Source organism: Onychostoma macrolepis, chromosome 25, assembly GCF_012432095.1.
Source record: "Onychostoma macrolepis isolate SWU-2019 chromosome 25, ASM1243209v1, whole genome shotgun sequence".
NCBI classification, from domain to species: Eukaryota; Metazoa; Chordata; class Actinopteri; order Cypriniformes; family Cyprinidae; genus Onychostoma; species Onychostoma macrolepis.
In genome coordinates, this window is record NC_081179.1 from 21217376 (window position 1) to 21238229 (window position 20854).

The window sequence follows — 20854 nt, forward strand, 5'->3', positions numbered from 1 at the left end:
GAATAAAAATCCCTTAATTCGCAAAAATGTTTTTACGCTCGCTTGAGGTGGTTTTTGACTTGTGCAAAATAATTAATGCGAACAATGGGAGATGGAAATGCATTTTGCGAATAAATTCCTCCAAGCGCATAAAAAAAGTCATGTGACTTTGCGCTATGAGACGGGATAACTTGACAGTGGACTGATCTCGTTCCACAGCATCTGTATGTTGTTATGGTCGTTCTTAAATGCCTGAGCAAAATCTGTCATCAAAGTATTTCTGTATAATCTGTACAGTCTTACACGACTGCGATCCCAAACAGCAGACATCCCTCTCCAAAAGCAATGACTGCATTTATTGTGTTTCGTCTGCTCGCTCTGAGGCGCAATTAATTGTTCGTATATGAAAATTATTATATTCAGTAGCTTATGCTAGTTTTCTATAGGCTATTTAGTGGCAGTTTACCAGGAAGTGACGATTTTGTTCTCTTTGACTCGTTGGATGGAAACGGTGCTCGTTCGCAAATGTTTTATGCGATATTCCAAATTTGCGCATAAGTTAAATTCGCAACTTTGGATGGAAACCCGGCTTTAGACAAACATGGACAGAGCATGAGCAGAGGATCTGTAGACACTGTGATCTACAGCAAATAGAGAACGAGGAACACTTTCTACTGATTTGTCCTAAATATCATAATGTGAGGGAAACATTTCTCCCCAGATTTGAAGCCCTGATCCCATCATTTACTGAACGTAGTGATGCTGAGAAAATGCCCTTCTTACTTGGAGAAGATAACACGGCTGCACTCGCTGCTAAATATGTATTAACAATTCACAATGTTAGATGTTAAACATGATTAACTCGAAACTTATCTTTTCATTTATTTAGATGGATTTTATTTATTATTTATGTTGCTTTATTTATTTATGTTGTTGTTGTTATATATGTTAATGCTTTGGCAACATTGTGTTACACAGTCATGCTAATAAAGCTTAATTGAATTGAATCGAAGAGAGAGAGAGAGATGTGAGGTGAGGTGAGATGACGATGTGGGCGGAGTTCATGAGAGAAGACAGGAAGTTGAGGGGGTGATATTATGTTGATATTATTCGATATTGATATGATATTATATCGATCTGTTTGAAATGAAACGTGTTTGAAAATGGAATCATATGGCTGTTTTTCTTTTGTAAGGCAAACAGCGCAAAACATTGTGTCACTCACAGGATGTAGACGTGTTCAGTGAAACAATACCTGCCACAAAAATACTGAGACCTGCTACGATTTTGTTTCAGGAATGGAGCTTTAGAATAGAAGCAAACTTTCTGCCTTCCCAGATAAATGTCGATACAAATGTGGTATATTTGAACTGAACTGAATTTTTCGTAGTGGTTTTGCAGTACTTAAAAATAATTATAGACCAATTCGTCAGTAACACATGCCTCTTATATTCAACAAAGCAATTTTAGCCTTTTTTGAAGACGAACAAAACTTTTACGGGTTTGGAACGACATGGGTGTAAGTGATTAATGACCAAATTTTTTATTTTGGGGTGGAGTATCCCTTTAAATTAATGTTTATTTTTGGCACGTTTTTATGTACATTCGTGTTACGATTAATCGCATCCAAAATAACTTTTTGTTTACATACGCACACACACACACACACACACACACACACACACACATATATATATATATATATGGAAGCCCATTTCCACCACTGAATAAAAAAAAGGTTATCTTCAGAAACGATTAGATGGCATTTTGTTTTCATCTTCGCTCCATGTAATACCTAAAGGAACTGTTCTTAATCGCAATACTGCTTTGTCCACGGAGTTTACGGGAAACAGCTGTATTCAGCTTTTCTGTATAAATCGCCACCTAGTGTCAGAGAGTGGATTTACAGAGACTTATATTTACATTCAGCCTGTGTGCAGTTTCTCTCTGGATAAAAACGGACCGAATTTGCGTGCCCTGTTGCAAATTTTGACCAGTTGATGAAAAACAAGCTTCTGCACATTATAACAATATAGTTATAATCAGTTATAATTTTGACATAACACTTTTCTTTATTTAAAGGCTGAAATGTGAGGTTTACCTTTTTATGAAACTTTTTTCAAGGCTTTATTTGAACATTAACATTAGATATTTGAACATGCTATTAAACTGTTGTCAGTCAAGTTGTCATTTAAAATCCGAACATCATTGGTAACGTTATTGTTTTAATGATTACACAAACAAAAAGTCATTTTATTTGTTGTTTGTTGATTTTTAAAACTTAAAACTTGATAAAACTTGAAGTGATTTGTGTGTCGGTACTTTTTGAACATCTCCAGCACATTTTAACAATACCGTGATAATACTGATAACCGCGATAATTTTGGTCTATAACCGTGATAAGAAATTTTCATACGTTACATCCCTAGAATATAAATATATACATGTAAATATTTTCAAAATATATGCTGTATGTGTGTCTTTATATATACATAATAAATATACAGAGTACACACACACACACACACACACACATTATGTGAACAAAAACTTTTATTTTGGATGCAATTAAATGCGATTAATCATTTTTTAATTACTATAATCTAATCATACTTTTTATTAATATTTTGAGATTTTATTGTTTTTAAATTAATTTAATAAGTTGGTTAGTTAGCAATATACATTTCAACAATGTCCATTTAAAAGTTTATTAGTTTTATAAGTTTGAAGTTGGTAAGATTTTTGAATGTTTTTGAACAAAGTCACTTCTGTATCAAAAAATACAGTAAAAACCGTAATAAGGTGAAAAATTATTACAATTTAAAATAACTGTTTTCTATGTGAGTATTTTAAAAAGTAATTCATTCCTTGATCAAAGCTGAATTTTCAGCATCATTACTCCAGTCTTCAGTGTCACATGATCCTTCAGAAATCATTCTGCTGATTTGCTGCTCTTCTGAAACTTTCTGTTTAATATTAATTTAACACACTTTAATAAAGGGACAGGACTTGAATTTAAGAGGCCTTAGTGACGTGAGTTAATTCAAGTCATTTCAGCAAGCAGTTTCAGCTTATAAAACATTACATGCATAAAGATAAACATTTTCAGAGTCAAATAATATGTATGAACTAGGGCTGTCAGTCGATTCAAAATTTTAATCTAATTAATTACATGTGTCGATTAATTAATCTAATTAATCACAAATTACATTTGGCTGTGAAAATGCCCCCAAAAGATTATTTAAAGCTATTCTTGTGTTAAATGAGAAAATGTAATAAGTATACATTACAAATAGTAGCTTTAGAAAGAAGTATTTTATTTGATTCAACATCAAATTTATTACACAAACATTTAGGCTACAACGGCCTAACATAAATGGAACATAAAAGAAGATAATTTGAGAAACACTTTTTTTTTTTTTCGTTCATGCAGTGCAAGTCCAAAACAGCTTTGTTACCAGCAGTCTTCAAAATACCTTATTTTATGTTCCACAAAAGAAAGTAAGTCGTTCATGTTTGAGTAAACGATGACATAAATTTTTTTTAGGTAAACTATCCCTTTAAAGTTTTTCCCCCCTTTTTTTAATGAAATGATACTCTAAATAAGAAACTAAAACTGCCAGCACGTGGCGGTAATTGTCTTTGAGTCAATTCAACAGCTGATTCATTCAGGAATCCAGTAAACGGCTCTCTTTGTGAATGGGTCTTTGAATCATTGATTCATCCGATTCGTTCAAAACGCGGATTCATTCAGAAACTAAACACCGCTGTGTTGCTCGGAGATGCACAACAGTTCTGCTGTGGCTTTATAGGTAATATTTTTGTTGGCAAAAACAGATAATATTGTGTTTAAAATATAAAACAATATTAACTTCTTATTTACTGATACAATCACATTTGCACTTGTTATATTCGAGACAAAAACAGCACTCGCGTGATATCGATTATCATGTGATATAAATATGAGACAAAAAGTCATACAGGAGCATTTTTGCCACAATATCTTGAATTTTAGGGCATAACTGCATTTATGGAGTTGTCACCTTGCATCATATTTGTCAACAGTCAACTGTATGAAATATAAGATGACGCACAGGTCTGGGGGCGGGGCCAGTGCATTAACTGCATTCAAATATTTTAATCGCGTTATTTTTCCATAACTAGTTAATTAAGTTAACGCATTAAACTGATAGCCCTAGTATGAATATATCATTCACAATAAGACCGGAAGTAAAATACAGTGAAAATATTAGTCAAAAATACACAAAACGGCAACAAACATATTTTAATACGAATATTTTAATGCGTGGAAGTGAACCCCTCTGGTTTGCAACATTTAATTTCAGAGATGTAGCAAGTTATTACACTTTGATGAAACTATTTGTTCACATCAGTAAGACATGCAGGGGCAATTGCGATTAAGCAAATTTGTTCCTGAAGTACAGCTAGGTCAGGAACGCACACTTTAGTCAGTGTTTCCCGTCTGCTCTCTTCCCATTGAGCTCACGTATCCGCGCTCATTTCTTGTGTTTCTCAGCTGGAAAATGATTCCGTGTCCTTCCATATCCTCCTTCATATCTCCAACTGTTTGATTTGCAACTTGATTCCGGAGAGAGAGAGAGAGAGCAAACCTGTAGATTACAGAGAGAGGGACCCAAAGCCCTGTCAGATACAGAAGAAATCAATTTAATATAGACTTAACTTGAGGAAATTGCATATTCTCTGGCGATGTGCTGAGCCGACACTTTCCAGCGGCCCTCGAGAGGGGCCTCCTCTTTATTAATTGCCGCGTGCGAATGAAAGGGTCTCGGCTCGCGCTCTTCTCTGTTGTCTGCGCGCGACTGTGTTTCAGGAGGAGCGGAGGAAGAGAGCGAGCGCGCGAGTGTGTACGTGGAGTAATTAGGCACCTCCAGAAGGCCTGAAAGCAAGGCAGCCAGGTGGAGCAGAGATTGGAGGGTATTTATGAAGGAATGTCATAATCGTGACAGGATGATGTATGGAGCGGCAACGCTGGCCATTTTTCTCTCCTCCTCTCCTTCTTTAAAAAATATATGATAAAATACAGTCTTAAAAGTTGATGACCAATTTTGTGTGGTCAGGTCACGGCAAGGTCACTGAAATTTCCCGCTGTTTCTCTTTCTTTGAGGAAGAAGGAGAGCGAGGGAGAGGGAAAAAGACTTGCGCTCATCAAAGGCAAATAATAATGGAGCAGGTAAGATGAGGTGCTCAAAGTCACCCGTCTAATTGCTTTTAAAAGGTGCCCTTTTCAGATCAGGACTTCTGTGTATCGCTACGCACACACACACACACACACACACACACACACACTCGCTCTTTTACGCTCGTTTTCTCCATTTTGTATTCATAACCTCGTCAGTCTCTCGTATAATTTATTAACTTGATGAAACACGTTGTTTTTAATACTTGTGTTGTTATTTAGATTTTAATTCTGGTTAGCTGATATAATTTAATACATCCTTGCTGAATAAAATTATTAATTTATTTGAGAAAAAAATATAATAATTCTCATTGACCGCATATTTTTTATTGGCAAAACAGTATATATGTGTGTGTGTGTGTGTATGTGTATATATGTACGTGTACTATATACGTGTAATATTTTATTACAATTTAAAAGGACTGTTTTCTGTGTGAATATATTGTAAAATGTAATTTATTCCTGTGATCAAATCTGAATTTTCAGCATCATTACTCCAGTCTTCAGTGTCCTTCAGAAATCATTTTGATATCAAGACACATTTCTGATTATTATCAATGATAAAAACAGTTGTGCTGCTTCATGTGTTGTTGGACGTCATGACACATTTCTTTTAGAATTTTTGGGAATACATAGAACGTTCAAAACATCAGCATTTATTTAAAATAGTGTATATATATATATATATTTATTTTTTGTCTTTGCCACTTTTGATCGATTTAATGCTTTTTTTTTTTTTTGGAAAAAAAAAAAAATAAATCTGACTAAACTTTTTTTAACAGTGTTGTATTTGTTTGTTTTATTTATTAACCACCACTTCTGTAGAGGATGAAATTAATTAATTAAATATTTTATTTTGTGGATTTTAAGTCTGGTTGGCTGAGCCATGTTTATTTTAAATTTTTTAAATTTTATTTGAAAATTAGTAAAACCGGATCACAAAATGGTCTGATATACAATCTTTTTAATGTGGTAAATTCAATATCTTTATTTGCATCTATGGACAAATCTTTAACATTCGTTTAACATTTCTATTGAACCAAAAATTTTCAGATCAATTTAATTTTTCACACAAAAGACTCGTTTTGGATGTTTATATATAAGTGTGTAGTGGCGTGTCCTGTATCCACATCATAATTAAGCTCCTAGTGCTTGTTAATTACTTTGTGTCTGAGAAAGAAACTACATCCTGTTCACATTAGAGTGAATGGCCACTTTATTAGCACTACTTCCTCTATAGGCAGGAAATGGCTGGAGTAACAGCCCATCCATTAGTTAAAATGGTTTTACAGCACACACACACACTCCGTTTAACTTTTGCGAACATATGAGAATGCGTAATCAACAACAGCATAGTGAAGAGCTGTGCTGTCATAGATAAATTACCCAGAGTTCCCATCCGTGCTCCAGACACTGTCAGCCTGCAGTGCCACATGTTCCTTTATACAGTATATGTCAGAGCCGACACTGATGATGTAGTACATGTCGAACATAAATGTAGTATGGAAATTATGTAGTGACCAGCAAATGAAAACAATATGTAAGCCTCTTTATCTAGATTCTAGCTTTGCTCACTCTGTCCGGTTCATATACTACTACTACTACTACTACTACTACTACTAATAATAATAATAATAATAATAATAATAATAATAATAATAATAACATAATAATACTAATGATGATAATAATAATAGTAATAATACTAATAATACTAATGATAATAATAATGATAATAATAATAATAATTATTATTATTATAATATTAATAATACTATTGATAATAATAAAAATAAATAGAAATAATAATAATAATAATAATAATAATACAAGCAAATTGTAGATTTTTCTACACAAATTAATACATTGGAACAGAATATTTATTTGACTACAAACTAATTTGAAGCATAATATAAATACAATATTATATTGTAAAAAAAAAAAAAAAAATTTTTTCTTGTCAAATGTCAAAAATTAAACAAGCATCAAACATCCATTAAAAATGAAAAAAAGTTAAAATTATAGCTTTCTAATTGAACAAAATCTGAAAGATATCAAGCTTTTTCCCACGATGAATTAATGCTGCTAATGTTTGCAGCTGCAGTGTCTCAGAGCTCTTTGGTCTGTCACCTGCTCCGCTCTGTTTGCACACTCAGCGTTAAACACTGAAGTTCACCAGAGAAAGCTCATCTCTCTGCTCTTCCCATGCCCTTGAAGAGATGTGCGGATGTCGGGCTTTCTCGTAAAATTCTTGAACAGTTTCGTCCATGTATGCTCTCTCTCTCTCTTCTTTTTTTTTTTTTCTCTCTGAAACCCGGCCATCTGTCTAATTGTTCACCTCCGTTGCGTTAATGCTTTTACATGCCTTCTCCCTCCTCTTTCCAGGCAATAAACTTTATTTTCTTCACGAGACTTTAATCTGCACTGGAAAGCAGGCGTCCAGGTTGTGCGCTTCTTTTTGGACCTGCTCCAGTCTTTCTGTTCCTCTTTTCTTTCTATGCATTGTTCCATAGTTTTATAAAGCGTTGTGCAGTTACTTAACTTTCAATACGTCAAAGGATTTAGAGTGATCAGAATATAGTTATATAAATCATATTTTTGTTAAATATATAAAATCGAAATAAATGGCTGTAAATTTATTATACATATATTTTGTCTCATATTTATGTATCTCTATATCTATATCTATATATATATATCTCTATATCTATATCTATATCTATATCTCTCTCTATATATATATATATATATATATATATATATATATATATATATATATATATATATATATATATATATATATATATATATATATATATATATATATATATATATATATAATATACACATCAAGACGGTTTTGTGACATAAATATGAGACAAAAACTCATACAGGGTCATTTTGTTGCCCCAATATTTCAAATAAAATTAAAAAATTGAATTTTAGTGTATAATTGCATTTATGGAGTTGTTGCCCTGCGTCATATTTGTCAACAGTATGAAATGTAAGATGATGTACAGGTCTGGGGGCGTGGCCAGTGCGTTAACTGCATTAAAATATTTTTTCATAACTAATTAATTTAACATGTTAAACTGACAGCCTTGTTAAGTACACAATAATACATTAAATTCTTGAATTATTCACATTTTATCAGGATCATTATTGTTAACTTAAAACCATAAAAACATAAACCATTAAAAAGTGTAAATTAGTTTTATTTCAGCTGCCAAAGCAACATTTCTCATTTTCATTTTATTCAACTCAATGTACTAAAAGAACATAGTACATAGTACTATAAAATAACATAATAACATAGTAACATAGAAATTATCTAAAAACTATGTAGAAATATAAAAAAATTACAAAAACTGAAAATTTCTAAAACAATGAAAATTAAAATAAGAAATGAAAAAAAAAAAAAAAAAAAAAAAATATATATATATATATAAAATATAAATTTATTATTATTAATAAAACAATATCTAATAGTATCTCAATTATATTAAAATGACACTGGTGTGTTTGAGTGTATAAAATGTATATACTTAGATATTTGGCGACGGTCTTTACCACATTAGAAATGATGAAAAGGTAAATTATGTGTCACACATAGCAAGAAAAATGAGTGATTCACTGCTGATGGTAATATCTCAGGCCATTGAAACCATCTACCTTTCATTTGCATGATTTGTTCAGGCCAAAACATGTTTGTGTGTGAATTGTACCCATATGAGTGTTCAGTCTGTGTCTTTATAGCACCTGATTACCATCATGCCACGTCACACGACTGAAGAATGGATCCATTCCATCCTTAATGAAAAAACATATTTGTCTCTATGACCGTTCACTCCGGGGACCCCCAGTGCTGCTTCAAATTTAGTCCGTCCTGGTCTGGCGTCCCGTCTCTCTGGATTTCTTCTCATCCAGCGTGTGATAAATCTGTGCGCGCTCCAGTGGGGCAACACAGGCTGAGGAATAACCCTCCAGAGCGCTTGTGCCGGCACTTTAAAAAATAAACCTGTTTGTTGCATCTCCATCATACATTTATCAAATCATTTCAGAGCAACGCTTCGGCTTCTGTCGGCTTCCGCCAAACCAATTTATCTCCTTCTAAACAGGGGCTGTAGCTAAACGTGGAGCAGGTGTCGTCAGTCACTGAAGCATCCCAGAATTCTCTCACTTCCTGCTTTCTGAGTGTCCACATTATATCCCGCTTGTTTTTTACTGCTTAGTAATGCTTTATAGCCTATAAAACTACATATATAAAAGATTTTGATGCTGCTCAAGGCTTTTTCCTCCCTAAACTGGGGAGTCAGCTAAATTTGAACCATTTCCTGGTATCAGTGCCTCTTTTCTGATGCTTCAAGCAAAGTATCCTGGCAAAATATTCATCCCCTGAAGAAAATGTAGGTTTAGTGATACAATTGATGCTAGAGTGTCCTGTGATGATGCACTCTAACATGTCTGGCTTTGCTAACTTGTCTTCTGCCAGTGTCTCTAACCATCTGCTCTTTTATGACATGTTAGATGGGTTCCCCTAAATCCCAGAGATGAAACAACAATGCTATGAAACAGATATCAGACGTGATGAATGACAGAGTGGTAGCTGGAGAATAGTTTTGCAGTCGCAGTACCTGAAACAGAAGGAAAATGAGTCTTTGTAATTTTCGACTGGATAAGATGTAAGCAACTTGCGTCACCAAAAAATAATGGACCCCTTTCACTGATAATTTATACAATTTGCGTATTTATTAGTGCTGTCAAATGATTAATCGCTTCCAAAATAAAAGTTTGTGTTTACATAATATATGTGTGTACTGTGTATATTTATTATGGATATATAAATACACACACATGCATGTATATATTTAAGAAAAAAGTGTTATGTTTATATATTAAAATATTTATATATAATAGAAATTATATAAATATATACATGTAAATATTTTCAAAATATATACTGTGTGTGTATTTATAAATACATAATAAATATACACAGTACACACACATTATGTGAACAAAAACTTTTATTTTGGATGCGATTAATCGTTTGACAGCACTAATATTAATGTATGCAAAATAACCTGCAAGGTGCGTATTTTTAATTTCATTTATTGAAATAGCTTTGGCATAATTGATACTTCTGTATAGTCACTTAGTTATTCCATTGAAAAATAAGAGGGCTTGATGGTGTCTGATTGGAAAATCAGGGTTGGAACAAGTTATTAAAGTTTAATGAAAGACTACAAAGACATTTTGAGTAACACCAGTAAATCCAGCACAGAAAAAAGCAAGTAAAAAGGGTCAAATTTGACTCCATGTTGACTTTACGGCATTATCGGTGTAATATTACTAGTACACGTCAAATTATGGGGGAGCTTACTTATGTGTCGTGATTAAACTGTGCTGTAGTGGAAGGTGACTGTGGGCTGTACAGTTTGACAAGGTCCCCGTCAAGCACAGTTCCACGTTGATGAATGGTGTTTGGGGATGTTGGGTAATTTTTCCTTGACAGGGTGTGGCTCTGGGCGATGTTGCTGTTGATTGCTTGTGCTCTACACAGACTGGAGAGTCGACCATACAGAGTTGTAGTAGAGTGGTTAAGACTCTTGGCTGGTTATGCAAATGTTGCAGACTCACTGTCAGGTGGGGGTGACCACCTGGACAATTACTAACCGGACAATTAGTAAGAACCCTTGTTGTGCCCTTTTGCAGCGCACTTAACCCCAGGTTGCTCCCGAGGGACTCTAACTGCAATTAGAGTAATGTAAGTATCTTCAGATGCATCTGTTAATGGATAGCAGTGAGCGATTAATACTTTATTGGTTTGTGAGCGAAAGAGAGCAGGTGAGTTGAGGGAAGAGCTGGATCATGGTCCCGTAAGGTCCATGAGCACATGTATCTGTGTGTCCCTCACCCGAAATTCTAGATCATGTGGATTCCTATTGAGATGACTGGATTTTCTGCAGAATTTCGCTGTACAAAAGTAAAAGTAAAAGTCCTACCTATAGTTTTCTTGCCTTTTTCCTCACAAAATCATCCAGTGGTTTTCTGATTGCACAGAGGGGCCCTAGTAGTCTTTCCCTAGTATGTGCCGAGGACCTTGGTGTTCAGATTCTTTGGGAAATCTCTCTCGGGCACTGTAGCTTTGAGAGTTTGGAAGCCCGGGACAGCCCTAGACCCTGAGGCACTGGCCCCACTGGCTTTTCAAAATGGTAAGGAATGTGGTTTGGAACCACTGCTGTAAGATACCAGACTTCATTGAGCACAACTGTCTGTTCAGCTTTTTCAACATTATCTAAATGAAATAATTTGTAGTCGAGACTTTTGGATGAATGGAATTTCTGACCACAAGCATTTTTCATGAATTTCTTGAATGTTTTCTCTGCAAACTTTAGTTGAGATTGTTGCTACATTATTTGAATAAGCTACAACCTCTCTGCAGTTAATTGTAATTAGTGCATTTAAAATTTAGATTTCAGTTGGTCTAAAGCAATTAGTATTTTTAAAGTGTCATGTAAACCCTTCAGTTCAACTGAAATGATTCCAGTCCATTTTTTGCTAAACCTAAATAATTAAATTGTCTTGAAATTGGTGTGTGTACATGTTAATCAGACTACAATTGTTCTTTGCATTATGCTATTGCTCCAAAAGACAGAGGTGAGACGTGTTGATCAAATATTCTGTTACTCATTTGGGCATGTATACTTCATTCACCTCAAAGGAAAGCATAGAAAGTTCTTCTGGTTTTGTCTTGATTCAGACTCGACCCTCTTCTGTTATAATAATACATTAAATTCTTGAATTATTCACATTTTATCAGGATCATTATTGTTAACTTAAAACCATAAAAAAAACATAAACCATTAAAAAGTGTAAATTAGTTTTATTTCAGCTGCCAAAGCAACATTTCTCATTTTCATTTTATTCAACTCAATGTACTAAAAGAACATAGTACTATAAAATACCTCAACCTTGATTCAGACTCGACCCTCTTCTCGTTTCGTCCTGATTCAGACTCGACCCTCTTCTGTTCTCCGTCTTGATTCAGCCTCGACCCTCTTCTGTTCTCAGTCTTTATTCAGACTCGACCCTCTTCTGTTCTCAGTCTTTATTCAGACTCGACCCTCTTCTGTTCTCCGTCTTGATTCAGACTCGACCCTCTTCTGTTCTCAGTCTTTATTCAGACTCGACCCTCTTCTGTTCTCAGTCTTTATTCAGACTCGACCCTCTTCTGTTCTCCGTCTTGATTCAGACTCGACCCTCTTCTGTTCTCAGTCTTTATTCAGACTCGACCCTCTTCTGTTCTCAGTCTTGATTCAGACTCGACCCTCTTCTGGTTTCGTCTTGATTCAGACTCGACCCTCTTCTGTTCTCAGTCTTTATTCAGACTCGACCCTCTTCTGCTCTCTGTCTTGATTCAGACTCGACCCTCTTCTGTTCTCCGTCTTGATTCAGACTCGACCCTCTTCTGTTCTCCGTCTTGATTCAGACTTGACCCTCTTCTGTTCTCAGTCTTGATTCAGACTCGACCCTCTTCTGTTCTGTCTTGATTCAGACTCAACCCTCTTCTGTTCCGTCTTGATTCAGACTCAACCCTCTTCTGCTCTCTGTCTTGATTCAGACTCGACCCTCTTCTGGTTCTCAGTCTTGATTCAGACTCGACCCTCTTCTGTTCTCAGTCTTGATTCAGACTCGACCCTCTTCTGTTCCGTCTTGATTCAGACTCGACCCTCTTCTGTTCTCAGTCTTGATTCAGACCTGACCCTCTTCTGTTCTCAGTCTTGATTCAGACTCGACCCTCTTCTGTTCTCAGTCTTGATTCAGACTCGACCCTCTTCTGTTCTCCGTCTTGATTCAGACTCGACCCTCTTCTGTTCTCAGTCTTGATTCAGACTCGACCCTCTTCTGTTCTCAGTCTTTATTCAGACTCGACCCTCTTCTGCTCTCTGTCTTGATTCAGACTCGACCCTCTTCTGTTCCCGTCTTGATTCAGACTCGACCCTCTTCTGTTCCGTCTTGATTCAGACTCGACCTCTTCTGTTCCGTCTTGATTCAGACTCGACCCTCTTCTGGTTCTCAGTCTTGATTCAGACTCCACCCTCTTCTGCTCTCTGTCTTGATTCAGACTGACCCTCTTCTGTTCTCAGTCTTTATTCAGACTCGACCCTCTTCTGTTCTCATTCTTGATTCAGACTCGACCCTCTTCTGTTCTCAGTCTTTATTCAGACTCGACCCTCTTCTGGTTTCGTCTTGATTCAGACTCAACCCTCTTCTGCTCTCTGTCTTGATTCAGACTCGACCCTCTTCTGGTTTCTTCTTGATTCAGACTCGACCCTCTTCTGTTCCCGTCTTGATTCAGACTCGACCCTCTTCTGTTCTCAGTCTTGATTCAGACTCGACCCTCTTCTGTTCCCGTCTTGATTCAGACTCGACCCTCTTCTGGTTTCGTCTTGATTCAGACTCGACCCTCTTCTGTTCTCAGTCTTGATTCAGACCTGACCCTCTTCTGTTCTCAGTCTTGATTCAGACTCGACCCTCTTCTGTTCTCAGTCTTGATTCAGACTCGACCCTCTTCTGTTCCCGTCTTGATTCAGACTCGACCCTCTTCTGGTTTCGTCTTGATTCAGACTCAACCCTCTTCTGTTCTCAGTTTTTATTCAGACTCAACCCTCTTCTGTTCTCCGTCTTGATCCAGTCATTTTAAAAGTCATTTTATTTGTTGTTGGTTGTTTTTTAAATATAAAACTTGGTGAATTGATTTGTGTCTGTACGTTTTGAACATCTCCAGCACATTTTAACAATACCGTGATAATACTGATAACCGTGATTTAATAAATTTTCATACCGTTTCATCCCCACAACATTGCCCACTGTAGCTCAGTTATAATGGAACATTTCAACATACTTAATTTTAGATTCCGATTCATATTTACCCACCCCTAAAAATTACGTTAACACTTTAGTTTGGGGACCAATTCTCACTAGTAACTCGTTGCATATTAGCATGCATGTTACTAGCATATTGGCTATTTATTAGTGCTTATCAAGCACATATTCTGCATGATCATATTCTACATCCTTAATCCTACCCAACTACCTTTACTATTAATAAGCAGTAATTAGGAGTTTATGGAGGCAAATGTCATAGTTAATTAATAGTAAGAACTGGACCTTAAAATAAACTGTGACCAAAATTACAAATTCAAAATGCACATTTTCATTTATCCCTGTACATATATTACAGGGATATGTAAAAATTGGCTGTTCTTTGCCAGAACAAGCTATGAAGTGGACCAGACATTGCTGATAACAAAAGTCTGGCTTGTGTCAGACTTGTACAGTCTGTTAACCAACAGTACCACACATCAAACCTACCTGTTCTGGTTTGATATCTGTCCAAATCATTTAGTCATCAGTCTTCACATCTGTCCTCTTGTGTTTCCCAGCAGCTGTTATTTCCTGTTTTCCAGTTTTCACACGCCATACACCTGCCAAACACGGCTAGCGGAGCCTGACATGCAATAACTCACGCAACTGCCGCCCATCATTCTCCCAGCAATCAGTCTAACCGGACACTCATCGTTCTTCATCTGTTGCGTACGCTAGAAAGCAGTCCTCAGGTGTGCACACTGCTCTGTTTGCCTCCTATCAGTCATATTTATAATACCATGTTGACCCTCGCCACAATTGAACCCTTTTTAACATCCCATTGTTTTCACAACCTGTCAGAACCATGCAGCCCATTTTTGGGTCGTGACATGCCATTTGGGAAACGCTGAGATAAATCACATTGAGTGGAGACTATAATCCAGTGGAGACAGACAGATCCTTCTGAAATAATTATCTGCTTGCGCTGACATCGGTTTCTGTTGTTCATGTGTGCCCTGTGGCTGTTTCAGAGTAGACTTATGCTGTCTACGTCTCAGTCTTATCGCATAATCACAGCGCCCCAGTCAAGGTCTGCAGGCCCACAGGCTAAACCTGATTTAGATAAATAAGACCTGTTAGATGGAGTAGCGTTGCACAACTGACAAATAAGCCTGTCTGTATGAATATATCTATCTATCTATCTGTCTGTCTGTCTGTCTGTTGTTCTGTCTGTCTTCTATCTATCATTCTATCAAACGTTCTATCATTCTATCTTTCATTCTATTATTTTAGCATTCATTCTATTGAATGTTCTATCATTATTGATCTATCTATCATTCTATCTATCTGTCTGTCTGCTCATCAGTCTGTCTATCTACCTATCTGTCCATCTGTCTGGCTGTTATCAATACTGTTCTATCTATCTGTCTGTCTATCTGTCTATCTGTAATTCTATCTGTCTGTCTATCTATCTTTCATTCTGTCGAATGTTCTATCATTCTATCTTTCACTCTATTGAACGTTCTATCATTCTATTGATTGCTCTATCATCCCATTGTTCTGTCATTCCCTTTGTTTTAATTAAAGTGTATTTTGCCACATATTATGCTTGTGCATCATGTGCATGTTTTGTATTGGAGTCATTAGATGGAAGCCAATAATTCTGTTGTGGCATTTTGTTGGGTCAACACAACTTCCTCTTTAATATTATATTGATGGTCTTTAATAACCAAGTGTCCTAATTTTTGTTGGCGATAACGCTGAAACAAACATCTCTGGGAATTAGTCAAGCCCCATTGGACAGTAATAATCTGATGAAAAGTGATGTTGAACAGTTATTGTATATCTTGCAGTTTGCAATCGAGGGCGTATGACAAGACCAGACATGATTGCTCTGAAGTCTTTATAGTACAGTAGCCATCTAGAATCGTCTACGGCACTAATTGCGCAGAGGCTGATTAGCAATTGTAAGTGGTTCGTGGACGTGCTGTTGATAGGAGAAGTGCTGATGGGGTGCTTTTCCTGTTAACCTGGTGGTGTGCTGTACATGGCATAATTAAATTGCCCCATGTCTCCTAACCCCACTGTAATATTAGCAGAGTTTATACAGTCATTCATCAAAAAATCCCTCATCAGAGATGCTGTACAGGACTAGCGGAACCTGCTAAGTTAGCACACAGCTGTTTGTGGCGAGAAGGAAGCGCAGAGAATAGTCAACGAAACAGACCTGAAATTTTCTTTATCAGCATTTAGCTCTATTAACGCACTAGTAAGAAGGTAAACTAATAAGTGATCTGTTCTGTTGTTTTGTAGTTGTTGTATACTAATACGTGACTTTGCATGATCTAGTTTATTACATGTTTTCTAACAATAATTTCACATAAAATGTTGAACACTTTATTTTAAGTTGTCCATAATACAGAGGAATTACCTAGTTAAGTACTTAGTAGCCATTGTACTTACATGAAACAAAATGTACTTACCATGTAACTAAGTTATGGAACAGCCTGTACTTTTTGTACAGTTTGCAATTATGTACATGTAACATGCAGCTACTGTTACACATATGTAACCTACCGAGTCTGTTACACAGCTACTTATGTAACCAAAAGATTGTTACATGTGTTGCAGACTTTATACACGTAATTATAAATGTAAGTACACAGACATAAGCTACTTTAAATAAAGTGTATCAAGATTGTACTTAAGTGTACTTCATGTGTATACTGTACACCTTATCCAACTGCACCTTAGTTTGATTTAACCCACCAGTACACAGCGTAAATACATGTAATACATTTCTAATTACATTACAATTACATAATATTACACAAAAATAAGCTACTTAAAGTGTATCAAGATTGTACTTAAGTGCACAAGTAGCTGTGTAACAGACTCGGTCTGTTACATATGTGTAACAGTAGCTGCCTATTACATCTACATAATTACAAACTGTAATTACAGGCTGTTCCATAACTTAGTTACATGGTAAGTACATTTTGATTCATGTAAGTACAATGGCTACTACTAATTACTTAATTAGTTAATTACTCTGTATTATAACACCTTAAAATAAAGTGTTACCAAATTTTATTATGCGAGAAGAGAGAGGCCACAGTGCAATAAGGGGCATGAAGTTTTTGCATACGCAATCAACTATTAAAAAACTGGATGATGACAATGACCAAATAATAATAGTAACATTATTGTTATTATTACTACTACTACTACTACTATACAGTCACATTTATTTATTTATTTAATTCTGACATTGTTTATTTATTAAATCTGAATATATATATGTATGTATTTGTGCATGTATGTATTTCTTTATTTATTGTGTGTGCCTGTACACTAAAACCTCAGACTTTCCCACTGACTTTACCTCAGGAGAACTTGTGCTGACCTCTGACCAGTGAGACTCTGATCCTTCCTTTGTGGAGTGATTTATGTGTCTTCCTTAATATCGATCGTGTTCTGGTATGATCAAAGGTGCACCTAAAAGCCAGCACTGAGAGAGACCATTATTGTGGATTTGGCTTTGCTCATACATTATTTATCTCCTTGGGCCTGTTCTATATGCCATTATGGACATTATGAAAGAAGGGAGCCACTGCCTTACCGTTTACTTAGTGTAAGCACAGGATGCACGCGGGAGAGATCGGATACAGTCAGTGCGGAGGGTCATAAAAATGCCATAAAGAGGATATTGAGATGCTCTCCCGCCACAGAATGTGCAACATTCCCTATTGGAAATGCGCCCCTGATTTAGGGAACGGGAGATGGAGTTGTTTTTCATGGCGTCCGTGAGATATAGTGGAGGGTTTGGGTGGGAAGTGTTCAGTGAGTTAGAGCGGGATGTGTGGGCTTTGGCTTTCAGTTTGTTAGCAGTGTGATAGTGATGGATGCAGCTGGTATAATATCTACTGCTTTCTCTTTTTCTGTTCCTCTTTCACTAGCGCAAAGCCCGTGTTGAAGCCATGACGCTAGATTTGGCTTCCTTGAGGAGCGTCCGAGAGTTTGCGGAGATCTTCAAAGCCAGGAAACTGTAAGTAATACATAGTACAACAGAATTGTAATATATAAGGTTTCATTGCGCACCTGGATGAACGCTGGCTAGGTCATCATAAAAAGCTTTCTGCTCACTCTGTCCTGAGACCGACCCCCCCTCCACCACCCAGGCCCTGGCTCCATTAACGAACTATCGCATCAGAGAAGGGGCCAAAAGGTCTCCCCTCTTTCATCGTGACCCCTCATCCCTCTCTGTGGTCAATAAATAAGTAGCCGAACCTTAGCTGTAATTCCATCAATCGCAAAGCCACAGATTGGTAAGTCCTTCACAGTCTCCTAGTTAAATCAATTAGTGCTCCCAGCTTTCGGGAAGTTGTAGTGCACATAATGCTAGGATAAAAGTGGAACTGACTTTTGAAAACAGTCTAAACATGTGTGATGATTAGATAGATAGATAGATAGATATGATTTCTTTTTTTGTTTGTTTATTTTGTTTATTTTACACTAGGGCTGTCACGGTATTAGATTTTTCATATCAAGAATTCACGATATCGATATATCGCGATATCTATAGAAACCTTGGGGGCGAAGATATCAGTCAAATTATTTTTTACTTTGTTTATTGAGTTTTTCTTTTTCACCCAACGAACATAAAGATACTCATAAACACAGGGTACAAGACTCAGGCTTTCTCTGTCTTCTTTGGAGCTCCTATGAAATAACGAGAAAAAATACTGTCAAGTTCAACAGTATGATGAATAAATATTAATGGTAACACTTTACAATAAGATGCCATTTGTTAACATTAGTTAATATATTAACTAACATAAATGAACAGTGAACAATACATTTATTACACATGCTTTGTTAGTTAATAAAAATACAGTCGTTCATTGTTCATGTTAGTTCACAGTGCATTAATGTTTACAAACACAGTTTAATATAGCAATGTGGTCGCTCAGTTTTTCAAGATCAGTTTTAATCATGTAACTGTTAATAATATAATACAAAAATAAGACGAGTAAAGAAAACGTGGTACGTATTAAAATAATCACCCTTTACTTAAATATATGAACACAGAAAACCTCTGTTAACAGGTTAATGTAACATCTCCCATTCTATGACTAATAAAATAATCGCAACTTACTCTGTAACTGTAACCAGATACTGGCGCTGGAGTATTTACATGTGGTGTTATCATAAGAGTCCTGTTCATTTTAAATATTGCGGTTATCGCCAAATACATTTACAATAATTTAGTCACACACTAAATTAACACAATATCAATAATTGTTGCTTTGAATATCACGGTTATCGTCAATACCGGTATATCGCGACAACCCCTATTTTATACCCATGAATAATAAATAAATAATTGTTCCTTTTTATTTATTTATTTTTGTTTATTTCACACACCCATGCATAATAAATAAATACGGTTCTTTTATTTATTTATCACCCATACATATTAAACAAACAAACAAACAAACATATAAATAAATACATACATAAATAAATGTCATTAACTAATTTATAAATAACATGCTTTAAATCAATCAATAAGGCATGATAAAATGATAAATGAATTAAATTTAGCAATTTCACTTTGCAAAAAAAAAAAATATATATATATGTGTGTGTGTGTTACGGGGCTGACGAGACGAGAGGCGTGCGGATCCATTTGCAGACTTTATTATTGGCAAGAGACGTGGTCGTACAGGCAGGGTCAAATAACAGCAAACAGGTATAACAAGGACGAGACGAAGAGTGATCTAAGACAAGCGTGGGTCGATGATAGGCGAACAGTATCCAAGGGGGCGAGACAGGAGAGGTAGTCAAAATGTCAGCGATAGTCCAGGCAGGGGCAAACACAATCCAACAAAGGCTAGGCTAGGCTAGGCGAGGCGAGGCAAAACTAGGGAAACCAACGGGACTTCGTAGAGCAGCGATAATGCATACAATACTCGGCCACGAGGGAGAGAATGTCCAGGGTTGAAATAGTGTGTGTGATCAGTGATGCTGTGTGATCAGGTGTGCATGTGATTAGTGCAATGAATGATTGGTGACAGCTGTGTGCGTGTGATTGGTGAGATGGCTGATGGGAAATGCAGTCCATGTGATCTGTGGTGTGAAAGTCCATGTGGTGAGCGGGTGACCTCTAGTGGTGAGTGACTGGGAGTGCAGACCAGATTCGTGACAGAGCCCCCCCCCCAAAGAGCGGCTTCCAGACGCTCCACACAGTCTATGATCCAGGAGGGAGGTGGAGCGGAGGCGGAACAGCGGGAGGGATGGAGGGCCAGGTCCTTGTGGCAAGGGAGTGATCTGGGACCGAGGTAGAGCTGGCAGAGCAGGAAGCCAGGGCAGAGTGGACGGGACTGGAGCCCACCAGGGCGGAGCAGGCGGGACTGGGGCCCACCAGGGCGGAGCCGACAGAACACGAGCCCACCAGGGCGGACCAGACGGGACTTGAGCCCACCAGGGCCGCGCAGAAGACCACCAGAGCCAGATAGTGGACCACCACAGCGGAGCGGGTGGAACAGGTGGAGCAGAAGACCACCAGAGCGGAGCAGACGGACCCGAAGACCACCACGGTGGCGCAGATAGAGCAGGAGCCCACCACGACGGATCAGGAACCCACAGCAGAGCCTGGGACCTAGGGAGGAAGGAGACACAGGAAGAAGACAGAACATGCACAGACACAACGACTGGGGTAGGGAACACAGGAAGTTCATAGTTCGTTCTTATAGCAGTGACAGAACAGAACGAGAGTTCATT

At 36.8% G+C, this 20854-nt stretch overlaps 1 protein-coding gene across 2 annotated transcripts in view; it reads left to right on the forward strand.

The window, feature by feature from the left end:
- Positions 1 to 20854, forward strand: part of wwox (WW domain containing oxidoreductase) — a 228993-nt gene that overhangs the window by 41925 nt on the left and 166214 nt on the right. For both annotated transcript variants that reach the window (XM_058767519.1, XM_058767518.1), the window contains exon 6: positions 18028 to 18116. In XM_058767519.1, the coding sequence (XP_058623502.1) occupies positions 18028 to 18116 (89 nt within the window). The remainder of the gene's footprint in view (positions 1 to 18027; positions 18117 to 20854) is intronic.